The sequence below is a fragment of the Alexandromys fortis genome, unplaced genomic scaffold (assembly GCF_014885135.2).
Source record: "Alexandromys fortis isolate MF-2015 unplaced genomic scaffold, M_Fortis_MF-2015_v1.1 scaffold_5, whole genome shotgun sequence".
Lineage (NCBI taxonomy): Eukaryota > Metazoa > Chordata > Mammalia > Rodentia > Cricetidae > Alexandromys > Alexandromys fortis.
This window is the reverse complement of record NW_026067924.1, coordinates 8,110,633-8,133,654: the sequence shown is the minus strand read 5'-3', so window position 1 is coordinate 8,133,654 and position 23,022 is coordinate 8,110,633. Positions and strand designations below refer to the sequence as shown.

Sequence of the window (23,022 nt, the reverse complement as noted above, 5' to 3'; positions counted from 1 at the left end):
TCAGTAGCACTCTAGGGCTGTGTTTTTCACTTGGAAGAGAACGACGTTGGGGTTAGCAGAGCCCTCGGAAACAGCCTGTACTTCAATGTGAGATGACTGTTGTAGCCCCCACCCATTAAAGACATCATGTTGGAAATGCTTTTTTATTGTTGTTGTTTTTCGAGACAGGGTTTCTCTGTGGCTTTGGAGCCTGTCTTGGAACTAGCTCTGTAGACCAGGCTGGTCTCGAACTCACAGAGATCCGCCTGCCTCTGCCTCCCAAGTGCTGGGATTAAAGGCGTGCGCCACCATCGCCCGGCTTTGGAAATGCTTTTTGTACACTTGGAAATGTACCTGTGAATACAATACAGAGCCCTGGTGTTGACAAACATAAACAGGGGCTAGCTGTAGCCTTAGCCACTAAGCAGGCCAACATATTTTCATGTGTTACTTTCTTATAAATTCCTTGCCAGTCCCAAGATGAATGTGGAACTTGAGACTTAGGTTCCTAAAAGTCACAAGGCAAATGAATGGCTCCTGCTAGCAAGCCTCCAACGCCTTCTTCACTCCTCCTCCTCCTCAGTCTTCATGCCTTCGCCTGGGCAGCTTCCTCTCCTTGCTTCTACCCCCACTGCTGGTCTTCTTGTTTGGCAGTGCCTGAGGTATCAGCTGTGCTGTGATGCTGGTGTCCTCTAGGGAGCTGTACAGTACAGGAGATTCGCTTACTCAAGCACTTGCTGCAGGTCGCTAGACAAGATCACAGGCAGCCCTTGCTTGTAAGATATTATCTAAAAACTTCTCACCTAAAATATCCAAGACCTTTAACACAGTGTTAGGAGGATTCCCATAGCCAGGCCTGGAAACTAGTGGCTCTTCTGTACTTCTTGATATTACTGAATTTCTTACATCTTCACCCAGAATGAGCACTCCACTGTGAACAGAAAGTTTCCTCAGGAATGACAGAATCCCCAGGAAGAATCTTTTCTTCCTTGGGAGATGACCATTGTAGTTCCACTCCTTGTTAAACACCACATGCTGGACATGTTTTATACACTTCTTAGGCCCCCTGGATTTTCTCTTTGGTCACTATTTCACCTTTTAAGTACTCATTAAGAAAGTACTGCAACCCATAAATACTGTTTCCTTATATGTTGCCCTCCTTCCTTTGGAGTTTTCTGTCATCTTTTCACAGCATTTAAAGTGGAAGTAAAGTTTGCTTGTGTTGAACAGACATTGCTTATAGTGAGTAACCTTGTATGAGTGGTGGCCAGGAAGATGTTGAACTCAGCAAAGCTACCACTCTCATCCTGGCACTGCGGGTCCAGTCCCCCCACCAAAGCCCTCTCCTTCAAGTCCTTGTTCTGAGAAACACGGAATGCCACAATTCAGCAGAGATGGACAGATCTCACAAGTCCTCATTCTTTTTCCCATCTTCCTATTCAAAGTGTGTTATTCTCTTTATATTCTTCCAGCCCTAATTTTGCTCATAATTACTTGAAGCATACTTATTTCCTAAAATTATTCAATATACTATTTAGCTGAGGTTCTCATTCAGTGCTAGGTACTGCCATCTGTTATATACACAGGGTCTAGGGAATTTTTGTTATTTATACTTCTGGAAAGGGAGTTTATATTAAAGTAATCATGGGAGAGGACAGATTCTGTCTAGCCTGCCTTGAAGTCTTTTGTTGGCTTTAGCCTAATAATCCGAGGATGTCATCAAACTATGGCCTCTTTGAACATAAACATTCTTAGTTTGGGGAATCCGGCCCTAAAGAAAATGGCCAGGATCCTCTTTATCTCAAAGCCCAAACTTATCAGGTTATGAATTCACCAAGAATCTTTCTAGTACCTCATTCCTAGTCCTAGACACATGTATTCATTTGCTAGCGGTTGTTCTTTATTTTTCTCCCATCCGTCTTTCTGCCAAGAAGTAGTAGGAGGTCCAAGTGACAGGAAGGCCTCATTCCAGCCCTCCTGGATTGCATACCACTTCCACTCCTAACCCAGGGCCACACTGGTCCAGTTGCCACCATGTGAGTTGTTACTTCTTGTCCAGTGTGCAGTCTGCTTTTTGTCCCCAGAGGTTTTCCTTTTCTACTATACTCAACTATGAATTTCAGTGGATGCTCGAATTATGTTATCTAACATGCATGGCTCTTTGTGGCAGAGTGTTTTAAAATTTTCCTAGTGTTCCATGTTGCCAGAAATGAAAGGTCCACTGGAATAAAAATCACAGTCATCTATAACTCTTAGCTGAACAGCTCATGTTACAGATTACACTTATCCTCAATTAAAACAAAGGCACCCCACACACATGGTGCCTCTGTGGGCTTTTTGTCTGAGACAGGACTCACTTAATTGTTCAAGCTGGCCTAGAATTCACTATGGCATACAAGCTAGCCTCAGACCCTCAATCCTCCTGACTCAGCCTCCTAGGTAATGGGATTCCAGGCATGTACCACCATACCAGGCAACATGTGATATTTTTTTTGTTTTTGATTTTTAAGTAATGTTCGTTTAAAGTCATGTCCTGAGATGTCCTCTGTTTCCTTTATAGGGCACAGCACTAAGCAAGAACCAAAAGTGTTACATTAAGCATTCAAAATGGAACCAGACATGTCCTTGGACAACATCAAGATGGCATCTAGTGACCTGCTGGAGAAGAAAGATCTAGACAGTGGAGGCTTTGGGAAGGTGTCCTTGTGTTTCCACAGAACTCATGGATTTGTTATCCTGAAAAAGGTGTACACAGGGCCCAACCGTGCTGAGTGAGTTGGGAACAGAGATGGGTAGACTTCATGCCAACTGCCCACAGAAAATAGTTGTCACCACCTGTGTGGCTAAGCACATGGAATTTTAAATAAGCCTGACCTACTGGGAGACTTGACACACTGGCAATGTGAGGGGTGATCCTAACTCTTACTATTAGGATGAGGACTTTGGGGTTAATGAAAAGATATTAATGCCTGAGACATGTATGGGAAAGACATCACTGAAGACAGAAATCTGGGTAGTAAGGGAGGCAGTGAAGATAAAACAGAGCCATGGATGAAAACACCTAACGTGAAATAGAAAAAAAAGACCATTTCCATCATGAAAAGTCCCAGCAACCTTGTAAAAGGCAGTCACTGGAGGGCTTCTCCCCTCCTAAGACTAGTTTTGAGAATTGTGCCTTTATGGTATTCTCCAGCCCAGTCTCCATCAGACCAGGTCTGTGCTACACAGGTGTGTGTGTATGTTGTGAGCACCTGACTGCCAGTTCCTAAGACAGGGTGGGAGGGAGGGGTCTAAATATGAGGAGAAGCTTCTTTGCCTTCTAGGACCTGACTGCCCAGAGGAGACCGCAACAGACCTGATGGTGATAGATGTCTGCAATGTGGCACACTGCAGGGACGCCGGAGCTTCTTGGGCACCTGGGTAGAAGGTTTTGCTCCTTCCTGCTCAGCGTATTGCCTTTCCTGCCCACAGATACAATGAGGCCCTCTTGGAGGAGGGGAAGATGATGCACAGACTGAGACACAGTCGAGTGGTGAAGCTGTTGGGCATCATCATAGAAGACGGGAATTACTCGCTGGTGATGGAGTTCATGGAGAAGGGCAACCTGATGCATGTGCTGAAGGCCGAGGTGGGTGGCACCGTCCAGCAGTCTGTGCTAGTGTGTCAGGTGGTGGCTACTCTTGGGGCGTTGATTTAGTTTGGATTTCTAAAGTTAGTCCCTCTTCAATCTGTGCCCACTGATAGTTCTGTGTCACCACTTACGGTTCCCTCTTTACCGAACCTCCTCACCTCTCTAATCTACAGTTGACAGATAGACCTATCTTCTACCAAAGAATCTTCTACTTCCTATACATGGTCATGTAAGTGGTAACAAATTTGGGTTGATTGATGAAAATTCATATTATGTTTCAAATGATAGTGATTAAGAAAAGTACATACACTGTTGTTAACTGTAAGAGAAGGTGGAATGTTAGCGACTGTACTTTTAGACCAGTTAAGAAATTACTATAAGATAAACCACAGCAATATAAAATTTAAAAATGGAAAAAAAACTGAATTCATAAAAACTAGATAAGTTTTTTAAATTTCTATACCTATTAGGATCTGAGTCTTGTGCTAGCTCTCCAGGTGTCCATAGCTAATACAACATAGGCAGGTGGAAATGGTGGAAAAAGCAGGTGAGCATATGATGTGATGGTGTTTGATAGGCATGCAGTCACCTGCTGTGGAACATAGGCAAGGAGCCCACCCCAACCTGGACGAGGTGGGAAAGGCTTCCATAGAAGGTCAAGTTGAAGCAGACAACTGGAGGGTAAGCGCTCCAGGCACAGAGAATGCCAGGTGTGAAGGAGATAGAAGATGCCAATTTGTAGAGCTGCCAGTCACCGACTTTTGCCAGCACACAGATTGCATGTGAGGGACTGAAACATATGGCTGCCTTTGTAGCGAATATTTCCCCTCCCTCCGTCTCCCTATACCTTACAACTGCCAAATCAGCCAATCTCTCAGAATTATGAACACCCATGGCAAGGGTAAAAGATAATACACACGCACTGTAGTTTGACCAGATGGTTCTCTTCTTCCACGCCAGGTAAGATCAGCCGTGTGACAGAACTAGGCATTTTGATAGAGATAAGTCATCTATGATGGAAGGCATTCTGTGCTATCAGTCAGTGAGAGGCTGCAACCAACAGAACCCAAGAAAAGTCAAGGACCTAGAGAAGCAAGAAAAGGTTGAGTTGGGGATCATTCATACTTACTAATAAGGCTTTCCTGAAATTATACCAATGAAGACAGTAACAAATCTCTGCTGCTATTTTTAATTAATCAGTTTTTGTAAACAAGGTCCATAGCAATGCTGCTCTCAACTTTTAGGCTGGAGTGATCCTTTTGCCTCAGCCTTCTCAGTATCTGGGACTATAGGTATGTACCACCACACCCAGCCTTCTGCTATCTTCTATATTGTGGTGGTCAAGCTATTGATGCTGTGGTCAGTTATAGCATAATGTGGATAAAGATGGTGTCTTAGTTTGGGTTTCTATTGCTGTGAAGAGACATCATGACCACAGCAACTATTATAAAGGAGAACATTTTAATTGGGGCTGGCTTACAGTTTTAGAGGTTTAGTCCATTATCATGGCAAGAAAGCATGGTGCCATGCAGGCAAATGTGGTGCTAGAGAAGGAGCTGAGAGTTCTACATCTGGATCCTCAGGCGGTAGAAAGAGACTGTGCCACACTGGGCATAGCTTGAGCATATGAGACCTCAAAGCGTGCCCCATAGTGCCACACTTCCTCTAATAAGGCCACACCTCCTAATAGTGCCAATTCTTCTGGGCCATGCATTCAAGCATGTAAGTGTATGGGGTCATTCCTATTCAAACCACCACAGATGGTGTAAAGACTTTGATTTTGTATGACTTGAGAATCTTAAGTTCTACCACCTCGACCTTTTCCTGTGAACCAGCAGCAAACACACATAGACTTTTTGAAATCATTCTTTCTGCAAGCTGGTTCTTGTATTGAGAAAAACTGAAATTTTACCACTAAAAATAGAAATATGTTTTTTTAAATAATGACATTGAAGATATATATATATATATATATATAATTTTTTGAGACAGGGTTTCACTGTAGCTTTGGAGCTTCTCTCCCAAATGCTGGGATATAATTTTCAAGAGTGACCTGAGATTCTACAAATATCTAAAGTGTCTGCTGCCATATCACAAAAAAAAAAAAAAATGGACCCAAGCATCGTTTTAGAATCACGCATGTGACAGAGATGCTTATGTTGCTGTCAGCAAGGTGAACATACTTCCTTGTACTCATTTTCTTTTAGTGTCATTTCACATTCCTATTTCCCTGACATTATTCTTATACTTGATGTAAATAATATTGTCATATCACATTGAGTATGCCATGGAAATGTTTGTGGATTTTGCTGCTCATTCTAATATTCTAGACATCATTTTAGGCATGCAGAGACAATCTTTGTAGGAGTGGTAGAAATAGAAATGATAGTAGTAGTAATAATAATAATAATAAATGTCATTGTTTACAAGGAGCTTGATTTCATGTTTTAAACATGAGTTTTTGTTGCATAATGCACTAGACATAAAGGATATTGTAGAGTGAATATAGTATCAGTAGAGAGAATATAGATACTCTTTTATAAATTATTTTTTTTTAAAAAGTAATTATATCATTTTCCTCTTTCTCTTTTCTCCCTTCAATACTTTCCATGTATTTCCCTCACTTCCCTCAGTTGCTTTCTTTCTAATTTATGGCTTCTTTTCTTTATCTTTCTTTTATTTTTGTATGCATTCCAACCTCAGTTTCCCCTCCTTTCTCACCACCAAGTCCCTCTCCCACATCTCCCCTCTGCCGCCCCCATCCACTCTTCCTCCCTTTCTCTCCAGAAGACGGCAAGCCTCCCATAGATAGCAACCAAACATGGGTATCAAGTTACAGTACAGACTATGTACTTCCCTCATTTTAAGGATGTACAAAGGCAACCCAGTTGGAGGAAAAGGAGCACAAAAGCAAGCAAAAGAGTCAGGGATCCCCTGTTCCCTGATAAGAGTCCCACAAGAAGACAAAGCTGCCGAACTGTAATTGGGTTGATGTCCCAATCCCTCCACTGGAAATCTTGCCTGGTTACAGAAGATAGCCAATTTAGGCTCCATATCTCCCAGTGCTAGGAGTCTTAGCTAGGGCGACCCTCTTAGGTTCCTGGGGGTTTTCATTACATTAGGTTTCTAGTTTGTCCCCGAGATGTCCCCCAAATCCAGTTGTCTTTCTCAGTGCTCTCTCCCTCCATCCTTCCCCTACCTGAGCCCTTCTGTTCCCATCCCCCTTAACTATCCACCAGTGATGTCAGTTCTGTTTCCCCTTCCCAGAGATATCCATGCATCCCCCCACCTTGAGCCCTCCTTATCACTTAGCTTCTCTGGGTCTGTGGATTGCAGCATGATTATCCTTTACTCTACAGCTAATAAACTACTTGTAAGTGAATACGTATGATGTTTCTCTTTTTGCATCTGGGTTACTTAACTCATGATTTTTTTTTCCTAGTTACATCCATTTGCTTGCAAATTTCATGATTTGTTTTTAAGAGCTGAGTCATATTCCACTGTGTAAATGTACCGTAGTGGTACATGCTGGTAGGATTTGTTGAAAGAGGAGGCAGGAATATCAATGACTTCTTCTTCTTACAGTATTTTTATTTGCATCCAGATTGGCACAGAAGTTTTTTTACTTTTTCTGAACAAAATACAGCATTAGTCCCCTGTCAGCCCTGGAGTAGAATCTTCCTTGAAAGGAGCTTGTTTCCCAGGGACAGCAACGCTGCAGACTGCCTGGTGGGAGAAACCCGCTACCACAAACCTTGGGCTCACCTCCCACCGTGTTGGATGGAGTAGTCGCGCTTCCTGTTAGATTACTTCTCTATTTATTATGTTGTTTCAGATCAGTGTCCCACTCTCTGTAAAAGGGAGGATAATTGTGGAGATCATCGAAGGAATGTGCTACTTACATGGCAAAGGTGTTATACACAAGGACCTGAAGCCTGAAAATATCCTTGTTGACCATGACTTTCACATCAAGGTAAGCCACAACTTATGCTTTGAGAAGGCTGAATAATTGCAGTTTTTCATTTTCCATTGGAAATCGATTTCTTTGGGTGGTGATGATAAAGGAGAACCTAGCTCAGCACTGAGCAGGATGGTGCCGCTGCAAGGTTGCCACGGTATGAAAGGGCAGGTGCAGGCTTGACTGGATCAGGAAATAACTAAGAATGAATTGATGTTTTAATAAAATTCTCATCTCTGGTTCCTGGATTTTGTTTCTCTTTTGTTAGACTTGGACATGGCAGTACCCAAGGGTTGCTGTCTTTGTTCTGGAATGAGCTGTCTGCTCATTATTTTTCCCAGGAAATCTTGTGACTGAGACTTCGCTACCCTGGAGATAAAAAGAGGATGAAAGTGTGTAGAAACTATTCTTAGAATTCAGAAATGGCTTAAGAGTCAGAGCAGCAGTAAATCAGCCAGTTTGGCCTCAGAATCCTCCCACTTTGTGTAGCTAGGAGTGTGGTTGAACTAGTCTAGCACATCTAAAGTCTTGGACTCAGTTCTGGCACCCCAAAACAAAGACCTCTGCTTTGACATTTTGCTTATTTCTACTTTCCTTTAAAAAATCAATTTCCTTTTGAAAACACTTTTTGTTAAACAAAGGTAATAAGAAAATGAACACCCGATCTTTCAAGGGCTACTTTTAGCTAAGGGAAGCAGCAGCACATGGCAACGAGAATCCTAGCTGGAGGCTGAGAGGGCACTAGATAGCTCAAGGACAGAGTCCGGGGTGTCATCCCCAGAGCCACACCAACAAGAAACTAAAAGATCTTGAAAATATGTGGCATTGGAAGAACCAGGACATGCCTGTAAGATCTGCATCAGACACCATTTGTGTCTTAGTCGGCTTTTAGTTCCAATGTCTTTTAAGACTGTTCATTCTTTCCATTAGCAACTTACCCCTTATATTGTGGGTAAAATCTGTGACTGTCAGGTAAGCATGTGCTCTAGCTTTTCCCCAAATGCTTCTTAGAGACAGGTGGGACCTTCCCCTTGGATTCTTCTGTAACTGTCATGTTCTGCCATTTTGCCCTGACACTTTCTTCTTTGCTCTGTGCCTGACTTTGTTATCTTTCTCTGCCTTTATGTGTATTTCGATTTCTTTCTCCCTGTCCTGTTTTCTCTTAGGTTCAGGCTGCCATCTTCAAAACAAATATCAGCAACAGTCTCACCCTCAGGGTGTCTTTGGGATGCTTGAAAACACAGCCATGGTCCTCTGGATGCTATTGGTCACATAGAAGGTGTTAACACAACCATAGTCTTCTGGATGCTACTGGGCAAATAGAAGGTGTTAACACAGCCATAGTCTTCTGGATGCTACTGGGCAAATAGAAGGTGTTAACATAGCCATGGTCCTCTGGATGCTACTGGGCACATAGAAGGTGTGATAACCAGTCTCCATCCCCCCCTCAAAAAAAAAAACCCAAAAAATATGCAAAGTAAATGAGAAATTAGCACAAACACGGCTTTATTGTCTCGTCCCCACTCTTTTTACTTCTTAAGAATTAGATGTGAAGGGCCCAGCAAGATGGCTCAGCTAGGAAAGACACTTGATGCCTAGCCTGAAGACCTGAAGAGTCAAAGCCTGATGAATGGAGAGAAAGGACTTGTGCAAGTTGTCCTTTGACTTCTATATATACATCTTGGCATATGTGCCCCCTCCAAATAAATCACTAAATGTTAAAAAAAAAAAACTTTGAAGTTGAAATGCCGGGCTTTTATATTCTTTGGAGTCTCTATGAATGTCTGTTGGGAAGTATCTATTCTGAATAGACCTATGGCAACCATTAGAAAATTGACTGTACCACACATGTACTGGATAGGCCCCAAATTTGATTTCATAATTATCAAGCTTTACTTGAAGCTTTCATGCAGTAAATTCTCTTGGCCCCATCTCTTTTGCAGATAGCTGATCTTGGTGTGGCTTCCTTTAAGACTTGGAGCAAACTGACTAAAGAGGAGCACAACAAGCAGAGGGAAGTGAACAGCATGGCCAAGAAGAATGGAGGCACCCTCTACTACATGGCGCCCGAGCACCTGAATGACATCAATGCAAAGGCCACAGAGAAGTCAGATGTGTACAGTTTTGGCATTGTACTTTGGGCAATATTTGCAAATAAGGAGCCCTATGAGAGTAAGACATTTGTAGGTGTGGGATTGTGGTAGAAATCAAAACTGTTCCATGAGGGTTGGTGAGGTGGCTCAGTGTGTAAAAATGTTTACCACTAACCCTGACAACCTGAGTTCAGTCCAAACTCCAGGACTTACGTGGAGAAGAAGAGAACTGACACCCAAAATTGTTAGAATATCTCTTCTCTCTCCCTCTCCCTCTGCCTCATATGTACACTTAAAATGTAATAATTTTTAAAACTTTTACTTGAAATGGTAGCCTTCAGTGAATTCTACTAAATATCTTTAATCATTTAATTTCTTTCTACAGTCTCATAAAGGCTGGGGCCACATCTAATTTTTTCATTTCTATATCTTTAACAGAAAACACACACACACAACACACACACACACACACACACACACACACACACACACACACTGATGCCTGGATGTACTCAAGAGACTTTTGTTGAATTAGTCATCCCAGTTTAGGAGAAACCCCTCAGGTGGACAGACACCTTTATAATGTAGCCTAGCTTGGGAGTTGTAAAACTCCAGGATTCTTCCTGGAGTATGGACAGCCTTTCAAACTACTAGGTATGCACCCCATACTTTGAAACTATTCATGAATGAGCCTTTTCTTGACCTGTTGTGCGCAGTTCAGTCAGTTGGGAATATAAAGATGAGTAAGTCATTGTGCACAGAAACAGCCATCGTTGGGTTTGGTAGAAAGGAATGGTTCCTTTCGGTAAATTCTTCCTGATTATCAACACCAGTAGATCAGGTATCATTGTCTCTGCTGATGCCTCTTAAATCTCAGTCTCTGACCATGACTATTAGACCCAGCACATATACCTTGGAAAGCTCCAGAGCAGCATCTCCCAGACAATCTCCCAATTATCACCACTATCCCATAGCTCCCTGTGCTCACCACCTGTACTGAGTTGCACAGTAAACACCTTTAGCACCACCTGAGACTCACCCTTGTCCCCCTTTCCTACATGCAATAAAACTTCAAAAACTGAATTCAGCTAGGAATAGAGCTCGATGTTACAACACTTCGCCTAGCATGTGTAGAGCCTTGGGTTCAAGCCCTAGCACTGCCTGAAAAACAAACAAACATGAATTCTATGACCATCTCCCTGTCCCACCAGCCCTTTTAGTTCAGACCCTCCTTACTTCTGCTTCAGGATCCTTGAGCCTTCCAGATTGTAAAGCAGCCAGGATAGGTCAGTCATCTTAAACAGCAGATGGGACAGGGTGAAGAGATAGCTGGGTAGTTAAGAGTACTAGCTACTCTTCCAGATGATCCAGCTTTGATTTCTGGCACCCACATGGCTGCTCACAACTGTCTGTAATTCCAGTCCCTGGGCATCTGACACCTTCTTCTGGCTCCATGGGCATTGCATACTTGTGATGCACAGACATAATGCAGCCAAAACACCCATGAAAACACATAAAATAAAAACCAAGGAAATAGAATTTTTTGAAGGCAGAGAGGACCATCATCTTATTTAAAATCCTTCAGAGGATCCCATAGCTTGCAGGTTCCTCAGAGTAAAGTGTGAATCCCTTTATGGTTCCCCCTCGTCTTCTCTCCACTCTCTTCTTTGTCTCTCCCTCACGTCCGTGCTCCTGCCAACACTAGGCACAGGTCCCTGATGCGTGTGATTTCTGTCATTCCCATCCTGACAGTGTCCTGCTGTCCTAGCGAAGGGTCTCCCTCAGGAGTCCTCCTTCCTGGTTCTTTACTTTAATATCTCCTTATTTTCTAGACTCAGGGGAATCTTCTAAAACCTTCTGTCCTCCAGATGGTTGTGTTACCCCCTCATATTTGCTACTAGAGTAGCAGTTACCAGTGTGTATTTTAAGTCCCTCTCAATAAACTGAGCTTTTTAAAGCCCGGACCATCCTGGTTTTGCCTCTGTATTGAACTCTGGGGAATGCCCTACCTTTACCCATGCATTTTGTTTGTTTGTTCTGTGCAAAAGTAGCTTTGTTTTGAATTTATCTCTCATCTGCAAAAGTTAAAGCCTCATTCTATCATCTCTACGGTAGACTACATTAACTTCTTGTCACAAGGCTGATGCTCTGTGGAGTGAAACAGCCTTGGGAAAAGCATACAGCAGGTAGAAACCAAGTAGCGGTATTGCCCAGGTCCTGTCATCCTCTGCTTGAGAGTTAAGTAGGACTGAGAGCCCTGACTGAAACTCATCCCTCTTTGCAGATGCCATCAGTCCTGAGCAGCTCTTGATCTGCATAAAGTCTGGGAACAGGCCAAATGTGGAGGACATCATTGAGCACTGCCCACGGGAGATCATCAGACTCATGGAGCAGTGTTGGCAAGCAATCCCCGAAGACCGGCCAACATTTCCTGGTAAGAGAGGGTTGTGTGCATATTCAGGATGCAACCCACATGGTAATACTCGTCAGTAAGGTGACTTTGGTAGTTTAGTTACTTTTCCTGTTGCTGTGACAAAATACAGGACAAAAGCAGCTTGAAGGAGGGGTTTATTTTGCCTTTTTCAAGAGTACAGTCTACCATGACCAGAGGTCTAGAGTAAGGAAGGAGAGAGAGGGATGTTGGCAGTCACTTTGCTTTCTTCTCGTGTTCAGTGCAAGGTCCCAGCCCATGGGATAGCACTGTCCACATTCAGGATGAGTCTTCCCAGGCATACCTCGATCTGTTTCCCAGTCACCTCGATCGAAGTGTGACCCTAAATCCAGTCCGGCTAATGATAAAGATCAGTCACCACAGTTAGGAACATGCTTTTGAGTACCACATTACGTGTGGCTTCAAACTGACTTGATACACTTCAAGCACCTTGTCAGTGAAAAGGTACTCCCTCCCCCACAGCACAGGCTTCTTCATTTCCTCCTCTAGTTTGGGAGTTAGCATTTTCATTGTTTTGAAGTACATACAACACTTTCCATTTTAGCTGCTGTAAGTATACAGTCCAGGGGTATGAAGTCCATTCCTATTTTTCAACGACATTTGTCACTGTCCGTCTCCGGGCCCCAGTGCGGAGCACAACTCTGTACTCACTTCCCCTTCTCCTTCCAGTCCTGGTACCAGCATTCTGTGAAATCTGACTGCCTTGAGTGGCTCATAGAAGTAAAAAAGTCACACGATACTTCTGCTCCATATCTGTCTTGCTTTACTGAGTCTAATGTCTCTAAAGTTTATCCACGTTGTAGAACATGCCAGGATTTTCTTTTTATTGCTGAATAATATTCCATTATGTAGATAGATAGTTTTTGTTTGTGTATTCATCTGTTGGTAGACACTTGACCTTACCATTTCTAACTTCTTTCACTATTTTCCTCCCCTTGGTTAGTTCTTGGTGTCCTCAGAAATGTATTCTGCCACTTAGGTTGGCCCTGTATTTGAGGAAAACGAAGGCAATATGGTGTTTGGCCCACTTTTGCACCTGTCCCATCCCCTAGATTACCTAGAAGTGTGTGAAGTGGCCAAAACAGAGGAGCAGAGATAAAATAGGAGGCAGTTGGGAACCTACAGAGCATCATGCTAGTAATGTATGTCTGTGAGAAAACAGAACTGGAGTTCCACCCAGCGACTGTGTAGACTAGGCTGACCTCCAATTCTCGGAGATCCCTCTTTCTTCTGGCTACTGAGATTAAAGGTGTGTGCCACTAAGCCTGGCCTCAAGCCTAGACCCCCACCTCTTAAAGATACCACAGCTCCAGACAGTGCTGCAGGCTGAAGACCAAGCCATACAGTGGGGGTCATTCAAGATTCAAACTGTAAGCTGGGCGATGGTGGCAGAGGCAGGCGGATCTCTGTGAGTTCGAGGCCATCCTGGCCTACAAGAGCTAGTGCCAGGACAGGCTCCAAAGCTACAGAGAAACCCTGTCTCGGGAAAAAAAAAAAAAAAAAAAAGATTCAAACTGTAGCATTTTCCTGCCTTTCTTTGGGTTCTTGAACTTGTTTTAGGATTCTAGTTTGATTCATGTGTAGTGTTTTTCTCTGTATGGTTTTCATGGACTGTTTTTTCATACAGGCGTTGAAGAAGAATTTAGGCCTTTTTACTTAAGTCAGTTTGAAGAATATGTAGAAGAGGATGTGGCAAGTTTAAAGGTGAGTGATACAGCAAGTGCCCAGAATAGCAGCGTACCAAAATGCATTATCAAGCATGGAAGCAGAAGCAGTGTGATTTGTTACTGAGATTTGAAGTGGGCTAGCTTGGGGAACACAGAAAACAAAATTAGTAATCGCAAGAAGTATCATTGAAATGTGTGAAGCAAGAGGAAAATATATGTACAAAATACAAAAAAAAGGACACCCAATATCAAAGAGACTGGAAATTATTACAAATGAGTCCGTCATTCTTAAGAATTTATTAAGAAGAAAACCTTCCTGGGGATATAGCTCAGTGATAGATCATGCATGAGGTTTTGAGTTCTGTTGCCAGCACCACCAAACAAGCAAATAACCTCACATACAAAAAAAAAAAAAAAAAAAAAAAAAAAAAAGGCACCAAATAGAAAGAGAACAAAAACAACATATCTATTGAAACATAGAAAAGAGTAAAGATGCTAACTCACAAACTAATGCGAAGAGAGGAGTCATGGAAGACCACGGCAGAGAACAGTTGTTTGAGAGCCACATCCATGCTGTCAAGAAAAGCTAGTTCCTCCATCTACTTCCTTTGTGCCAAGCTCTCAGTGGCAACAACATCTAAGGCAGAAGTGGGGAGTTTGGTATCTGGAGTAAGAGCAGTACATTAAAGTTCAGTTTCCAGCTAACCCGCTAAGAGGAACAGAAACCTGCATACACTATTGTGTGCGCAGATACATGCGTGTGTGCACGTCACACACACACACACACACACACTCCCTTTAGTCATCACTGTGCTGCCATAACTTACTTAGAATCATACACCCATACATGTGAAAAGGAAACTTCAATAAAGAAACCAAGCAAGCAAACTGATTTTCAAGGAAGTAAGTGAGTAGGTGGGTGAGTAGTAGATAGAGAAACTAGCAAGAATCTACATACTTTGGAGGGATTCTTACACTATAAAAGAGACATATGATAATCAAGGTGGATACTAAGGCAAAAAAGCACTACCTCACGCAGGAATACTTGGTAAAAACAAAACGGTTCATTTCACGGGAAGATATAGACATACCCATGGTAACAAGTCCTTGAATACACAAATAAAAACTGAGAGAATTCAAAGAAAATTGGAAAAATCCTCAGCCATGCTTAGAGATAGTAATACATCCCACTTTAATTGATACAGCAAACAGATCCAACCAATCAGTAAGGATTTAGACTGTTTGAAACTCACTTTTTTTTAACACACTTAACCTAATATAAACATAAATCTCTGTATCAAATAACTTCCAAATAGCTACTGCCTTAGTTTTATTTTCTTAATATAATAAAATACCCTGACAAAAGCAACTTCAAGGAAAAAGGGTTTGTTTGGCTCACAGTTCCAAGAAGGTCAAGGGAGTAGGAATTTGAAGCAGGTAGTTACATTGTAATCCACAGTCAAGAGTGGAGAGCAATGAATTCATACACCCACCAAGTATTCTGCTTGCTTTTTCCTCTCTCTAAAATCCTCTGTCAGAAAGTAGCACCACCCTCCGTGGGCTGATCTTAGTATTCAAAATAATCCTCCATAGATCTGTCCACAAGCCAGCCAAGTGTAGACAGTGTCCATAGACTTGTCCACAGGCCAATCTAGTGCAAGCAGTTCTCTCTTGAGACTCTTCCCAGGTAATTTTGGAGTATGTAAAGCTGGCAGTTAAATTAGCCATCACACTTAACCTTGAAATACTTTTCAAAAACATTTTTTAAATTAACATATATAAACACTTAAGATGATTATAATATGTACCCGGAGAGGTGGCTCAGTGATTAAAAGCCCTGACTACTCCTCCAGAGCACTCAAATGCATAGGACCCAGAGCAGTCTTACAACTCAGAAAGACAACTGCATTAAATTATAGACAGAAGCAAGATGTAGTAGCACATACTCAGGCAGAGGCAAGTAGGCCTCTGAGTTTGTGACCAGCCAAGTCTGTATAGCGGGACTCTTTCAAAAACAACCGTAAAAACAAACAGCAACAAAAATACAGAGACAAAATACTGAAGTCAACAAATCACCAAAGAGACGCCCAAACAGCCAGCAGCTGCATCAGAAAAGTAGCCCTACCAGTAACAAGGGAAATCAAGTCATACCAGGTGATACAGTGTCTGCAGATGGGCAAACATGGAGAAACTCTTCAAAACGACATGAGAGAGAGGTAAATAAATGCTGGCATAAGGTTATGGATTAAAAGAAGCACATAATCTGATAAAGTTGTTAGCTTTCCTAATGTCATTGGTGTATAGAACATAATCCTAATGGGAAAATCCCGCCAAAATTCTCTAGTGAGCTAAACAAGCTTAAGTTAGTATTGGGGAAAGAGAAGCAAACAGACATACCCACCCCAGGGAACAAATGAAGTCGCTAAAACAATGTTTTTGAACAAGAATTATCATCATAAGAAGAAATACTATATCACTGATCAGCAAATTTCAGAACTGTATTTGGTATCAGAGAAAAACAAATTGAATCAATTTTTTTTATCCCTAAGATAACTGTTTTTGATTGATTGGTGAGAGTAAGTGTTGGTAAATACAGACGTCCCCATTGGTGAAGGTTCTTGGATGATAAATAACCTTAGATCTTGTCTCCTCACATGTGTTTAGAATGTTAGGAAACTGTGTGTGCACACTTAGCCTTAGGAGTCCGTCCTAGCATACACACTCAAACATGTTATTTCAAAAGATGCTTATACTTCGGTTGACAAATAAAAACTCAGAAACAATGCCGATGTCTTAAGCAGATGCCCCGAATCATGGCTGACCCAAACCCACACAGCCAATATTAAGAGGTGAAGATGAAAGGTAATGACATGGAAGGCTCCTCAAGACTTGTTAGTGAGAACAAAGAGTCCCTTCACATTAAGTGTGTGTGTGTGTGTGTGTGTGTGTGTGTGTGTGTGTGTTTGCATGCATTACGATGGGCATGCCAGTGTCTAGAGGGAGAAAAGGACTGGGCATCCCACTCTGAATAAGGATTTCCCATAGAGAACAGTCTAGAAGGTTGGAGGGAATGGCACGCAGAAATGGCTCTGCGTGTTCTGCATTATGTGACGTTTCAAAACTCTTACTTAAATTCATTGTGTAATTAAAAAAGTAGCTATAAAAAGAAAATCACTTTTGCAAAAATGTTTAAAATGCATGAAACTGCTAGACATGGTTTACACACACTATTAATCCTAGCACTTAGGAAGCAAATGCAGGTGTTCTGCATATGTGTGTGTCCAGTTTTCTGGCTCTGAGTGCTCCAGGACACCTTGGTCAAACATCAGTTGACCATATAATGAGGGTGGGAGAGTATTTCTTAGACTCCCTAGTCTTATCCTGTGATCTGTGTATCTGTTTTATGTAACTCTATAGCTTTGTGGTAACTGTTGAAATTAGGAAATATAAGTTAACTGTGTTAATTTGACATCATTTTATCTATTGGAAAAATGTTTAATTTGTGAGAAAAGATTACTGCTTATTAAATTTATATGAAATGTCTTGATGTTGTAAAGAGCTTGATTCTTTTCAGAATAATTTTCTGCCGATTGCTAAAGTGTCTGTGTATCTTCTCAATTATAGAAAGAGTATCCAGATCAAAATGCAGTTTTGAAGAGAATGTATTCTCTCCAGAATGACTGTGTACCCTTGCCTCCAAGCAGGTCAAATTCAGGTAATGCCCCCATTTATTCATTTACCTATTCATCCATTCATTTGAGTCCCTAAAATACTTCTGCAATCCATATGAAAACTGGAAGAAAATGTAAGCTCAAACAGCTGCCTTAAAAGAATTCATGCCTACTCTAAAATCTAGTTATGTATCTTGGAAACTTCTTAACTATGTGCTCACCAGATTCACAGTGTCCTGATGCAAGCAATCTGATGCATCTCACAGGAAGACAGTGACAGTTCAGGAGGAAGTTGGGAACCCATGTGGGTGCAGAGTCCTTGAGATCAGAGCACTCCAGAAAAGTTGGTCTCAAATTCATGCAGGGGTGCTTTTTTTTTTTTTATTACAACAGAAGGGAAGACATCATGTGAGATACCAAGGTCATAGCCATATGATCTGAAGCAAATTACATAACCTTTTCCAAACCTCATCCAGTCATGGATGTAATGACCTGCACTCCCACAAACAATTTGTGTGTGTGTGTGTGTGTACATGTGTATACGTATATGTATATATATTTTATATAATCATATATATGATGTGTGTACGCAAAAGAGCGCATCAGCTCCCCTGGAACTGGAGTTCCAGGTTGTTGTGAGCCACCTGACGTGGGTCCTGAGCTGAGAACTGAACTAAGTGCTCAGGGAGAACAGCAGGTTCCTTTAACTACTGAGCTATCTCTCTTGCCTTTCTGTGAGCTTCTAAAGAACAAAAGAACAATAAAATGTGCACAGGACAAAGCTGCTACTTTTTTAGACCCCACATGGTTCCAAGATGACAGTCACCATCTCAATCCAAGGCAAGTCCCCTTCTGCCTCAGCCATCCATGCAAAACTCTGTTTTGTTGCTTGTGATAATGCCCATGTTTTCCCCTACAGACAGGGTTCCTGCTAATCATATACTAACCCTATAGGAAGGGGACTGTTATATGCTTTTCATGATTCTTATTTTCAGCATGTCACTCAAGGACAGGTTCATGAAAATGTTCAAGTTTTATTTTACTTTTTATATTGATCATTTCTTTCCTACTGCAGAACAGCCTGGTTCGCTGCACAGCTCCCAAGGACTCCAGATGGGACCTGTGGAGGAGTCCTGGTTTTTTTCCTCTCCGGAACAACCACAGGATGAGAATGAGTGCAGTGTACAGGCTAAACTCCAAGAGGAAGCCGGTTACCATGCTTTTGGAAGATTCACAGAGAAACAGGCAAAACCGCAGCCAAAACAGAAAGTGGCTTATAGCAGAGAGGAGGAAAGGAAACGAAGGGTCTCCCATGACCCCTTTGCACAGCAGAGACCTCATGAGAATGTTCAGAGTGGAGCAGCCAGAGGTCTTTCTGATCCCGGCCCACCCTGTTATGGAAATACAGCACACCAGCTGTCAGGGCCAGCCAGCCAAACACGAGTGCCATTCTGGAACAACGGATTATATAATCATGGGTTTAGACCTGCAAGTGCAGGAGTTTTGTTTGGGCCAAATGCAAGCCAAATGTATAATACTTTTAAAACTCCGGTACCTGAGACCAACCTACCAGGAAGCACACCTACCATTCCATTCATCTCCTTGCCACTAACAGGTAAATGATTTTAGTAGTCCCTATCTTGTCCTTTCTTTTTCCCCTGACAATGAAGCCACCAGTAGCATTGTCATCAATTCTAAGTTATTGAGGACAAAGAGCACTCAGAGCTTTCAAGTAGCTACAGCCTTCCACTTTGAAATGGTCTCCCTCAGACCACATGGACTGTGATTGTGTTTGATCTGTGACCCATCATGGATGCCTGCAAGTGTGGATTATAGATCATAATATGTAGACAGAAGTTTCTGTCCTATCTGATCCTACAGCCATTCCGTCCCAAATAAACACATATAGGCTTATATTAATTACAAACTGTTTGGCCTCTTAGCTCAGGCTTATTACTAACTAGCTCTTACAGCTTAAATTAACCCATAATTCTTATCTGTGTTTAGCCTCATGGCTTGGTGGTACCGTTTCTCAGTAAGGTATTCTCATCTTGCTTCCTCTGTGTCTGACTGGTGACTGTGTCTCTGCCTTTCTTCTTCCCAGAATTCCCTTAGTCTGGTTGCTCCACCTATACTTCCTGCCTGACTACTGGCCAATCAGCATTTTATTAAACTAATATGAGTGACAAATCTTTACAGTTTACAAGAGCATTATTGTACAACACTTACAACTGATAAGCAACTCTCTTTATCCTGTGTGAGATACCAGCCTCTCCAATAAATGGAAAGTATTTTCTTATATTCTTTTTATTTTTCTTCTTGTCTTCTGAGGCTAAGAAAGAAGTATTAGGTATTTTTGTTTCTTGTGTAGATATAGAATACAGTTTGTAGTAAGAAAGGTATGTTTCATCTTCCATAGCTCTCTCTGGTGAAATCCAAGCTAGTTGTAGTTTCTAATACACTGGCATGGAAGAAACTTAGTATCCATCATTATTACCAAATAATAGTTCCCATGCTACCTTATCTTACCCTGATGTCATCCATTAGCATTAACTGTACTGTAATCCTGAAATCAGCAGATGGAGAGGAAGCTCTGTGAACCACAGAACTTTCTGAACTGGCTGTGTAGCTCAGTGGTACAGAGCTGGCCTGGCATGCATGATGCCCTGTGTTCCTTGATACAAAACAATTAGTCTTTCAAAATGACAAATTCCCCAAAGTATTCTGCCTTTTCTGTAGGTGTTCTTGTAATCTCTGTGGAAAACACATTGTTAGACTAGCTATGAAGCAAGATCTCTAAGTACATACACTTATGAGTGGGATGTCCTTCTGTTTCCTTTGAGTTTGCAGCCAAAATGTTTTGTGTCACCGTTGTATTTTATTCATGATTAATTCATTAAAAATTTCTCTAACACTTCCTGCTTTGTGCCTGACTGCTGGAGAACTGTAACATGAGCAAGCAGCCTGCGCTCCTTTCCTCACAAAGCTGGAATCTGCATGCGTGGAAAGCAGTCATCACCAATATATAATGTGTCGTTTTCTGGTCCTGTCTCCATATGAGTAGCCCAGTCTTAACTAGTTTTCTGCAAAAGTTCTCACTCTGTCTCTAAGCCCCAGTTTTGCCAAGAATAGATTCTCTTAATGATGCTGAGTTTTTGCCAGTAGTAAGGGGAATCTCAGTTCACAATGAGTCATGGAATTACTCTACCCTGAAGAGGATCTCACAGACATGATTCTTCAGCTTGCTTCTCTGCTCTGATAGACCTAACAAATGTGAGCTTTCTAACTCTTAACTTCCATATAAGAAGAGTGTGTCTACCTGTAAATGGAAAAGGAGAATAAAGTAGCACTTGGGTTGCTATTATTTTGAGTATGCTGCTGTAAACATGGATATAGAAATCTCAGTCAGTCAGTCTATCTCTCTCTGCGGTGTGTGGGAGAGAGAGTGTGTGTGCGCGCGCATGTGTGCTTGCATGTCATACCTAGAAATGGAATGACTGAATCATATGGTAATTCTATCTTTAATTTTGGAGAAAACCCCATACTGTCTTTTACTTTGGTTATACCATTTTCATTCCCAACAATGTATGGGCGCTTTATTATTCCACATGCTTGCCAACACTGATGTCTTTCTTTCCAATGGTAGGCATCATAATGGTTTTGAAGTCAAGTAGCCACATTTTAAAGAAATGACTATTTGGGGTGTCATAGGATAAACAGCTGAACATCTGTAATAGAGTCCTCCACCTTTACATGTCATGTGTTTTTTCTCTTGCATTCAATCTCATGTACCTAACCTATGTCTTTTTCTCTATTCAGATGAGCCCATAAGATATACTATAAGCAATAGTTCTGCTGTTCAAATTGGAAACTACAATTATATGGATCTTGGCCCGAGTTCACAACTACCAGACAACATGTGCAAAGAAGAATCAGTTCCCAAATACCATGCCATCTTCGGTAAAAATAATAATTAAGGACCACTGTTGGACCGAGATGTCGCTATAGGAAATTGCTTGCCTAGCATGCATGAAGCCTTGAATTGAGTCCCCAGCATTCAAGGGGATTTTTTAAAAAGGATACAATGTCTTATGACTTAGACACTTTTTGACCATTTTTACTTGTTGAGAGAGGAACATAATAGAATCTTAAATTTTCTTTTAAGATTCTCTCTGAAAGTTATCCTATATTTTCTCATTAACTTTTTTAGGTATATATTATGTGTGACTGTTTTGTCTGCTTGCACTATACTCACACCTGGTGCTCACAGAGGTCAGAAGAGAGCATCAGATGCTTTAGAGCAGGAGTTAGGATGGTTGTGAGCTATGTGGGTGCTGGAGCAGACCCAAACAAGTATAGCCAGTGCTCTTAGCTGCTGAGCCAACCAGTGCTGCCCTTACTCGGTAATTTTTAATCCTTTGTTAGCCATTTTTTTTAACACAGGGATAATCACAGTATCTTATTGGTGGTGGTGGTGTGAAGCTTATACTAGTCAATGTGTGTTGAAAATGTAGGACACTAACTGTGAATATTAAACGTGACATCATTATCCATGATCCTGTTCAGACTTGGGGAAATGACTCCCTTGGCTCCGCAGCAAAGGAATTCTGTAGAACACAGAAGACCATGCCCTCCATAGCACTCCATAATAAAAACAAGAGCTCTCATAGGTCTCCACAGCTTCCTGCCACGAAGCAGTGATGCATGCCTGTAATCCTATGGCTAGGGCAATTGAATTGGGAAGATGGCGAGTCCCAGGTCAGCCTGGCTATAGCAAAACCCTGTCTCAAAAAGGAACTGGAATTCAGCTTTCTGATTAACTTTAGAGGTGGCAGTTTTGATTTTATATATGTGTGTGTGTGTTTATTTTGTTTTGTTTTTATGAAGGGGCATGTAATAGGCAAGGCTCTGATTGCCCTGAGGCCTCCCCATCATTGGAGTGCAGAAGCAGCCACAGATAGTATAGGTATGGTCATTCACAGAAAGCAGGAGCCAGACTTGGCCCACAGGCTGCATACTCTACCAATTGCTGAACTACCCCATTGGAAGAGTGACCTTTAAGATGCCTAAGAGGTGGGTTCTTGGCTTTTGAGGAACTGAAGTGACCTTTGTGACTCTACTGACACCCAGGGCTCCTGTCCTACAGAGACTGGCAATTTGCAGTTACCCAGGAGGCTCTTAGACTGCTCCAGAGTTGACAGATTCTGTGCTGCTGTAGTGCTAACGGGAGCTGAGGGGGAAATGAGGTGTTTGAATTTTTTTTCCTTAGAAATTCAGCCTTTTGAAGTGGGATAAGGACTAAAGGCTGTTATGATGACTTTCCCTTTTTTTTTTTTCCTCTCTTTTTTGTTTTTTCAAGATAGGGTTTCTCTGTGTAACAGCCCTAGATGTCCTAGAACTTTGTAAACCAAACTGGCCTTGAACTCAAAGAGACCCATCTGTCTCTGCCTCCTGAGTGCTGGGATTAAAGGCATGCACCATCACCCTGGGCCATTTCTTATTTTCATGTGTTCCCTTATTTTTTTTTTTTTGACGGTCTAAGATGATGGAACTAGTGGCAAGAGAAAGGCC

The 23,022-nt window shown here is 41.9% G+C and overlaps 1 protein-coding gene across 2 annotated transcripts in view; it reads left to right on the top strand.

Annotated features, from left to right (window-relative positions):
- The window catches only part of Ripk1 (receptor interacting serine/threonine kinase 1), a 31,206-nt gene that overhangs the window by 5,178 nt on the left and 3,006 nt on the right, over window positions 1-23,022 (top strand). For both annotated transcript variants that reach the window (XM_050142212.1, XM_050142213.1), the window contains exons 2-10: window positions 2,540-2,750; window positions 3,451-3,607; window positions 7,446-7,583; window positions 9,512-9,740; window positions 11,946-12,095; window positions 13,741-13,817; window positions 17,405-17,495; window positions 18,527-19,066; window positions 21,271-21,411. In XM_050142212.1, coding sequence (XP_049998169.1) covers window positions 2,587-2,750; window positions 3,451-3,607; window positions 7,446-7,583; window positions 9,512-9,740; window positions 11,946-12,095; window positions 13,741-13,817; window positions 17,405-17,495; window positions 18,527-19,066; window positions 21,271-21,411 — 1,687 coding nt within the window. In that variant the 5' untranslated portion in view covers window positions 2,540-2,586. The remainder of the gene's footprint in view (window positions 1-2,539; window positions 2,751-3,450; window positions 3,608-7,445; window positions 7,584-9,511; window positions 9,741-11,945; window positions 12,096-13,740; window positions 13,818-17,404; window positions 17,496-18,526; window positions 19,067-21,270; window positions 21,412-23,022) is intronic.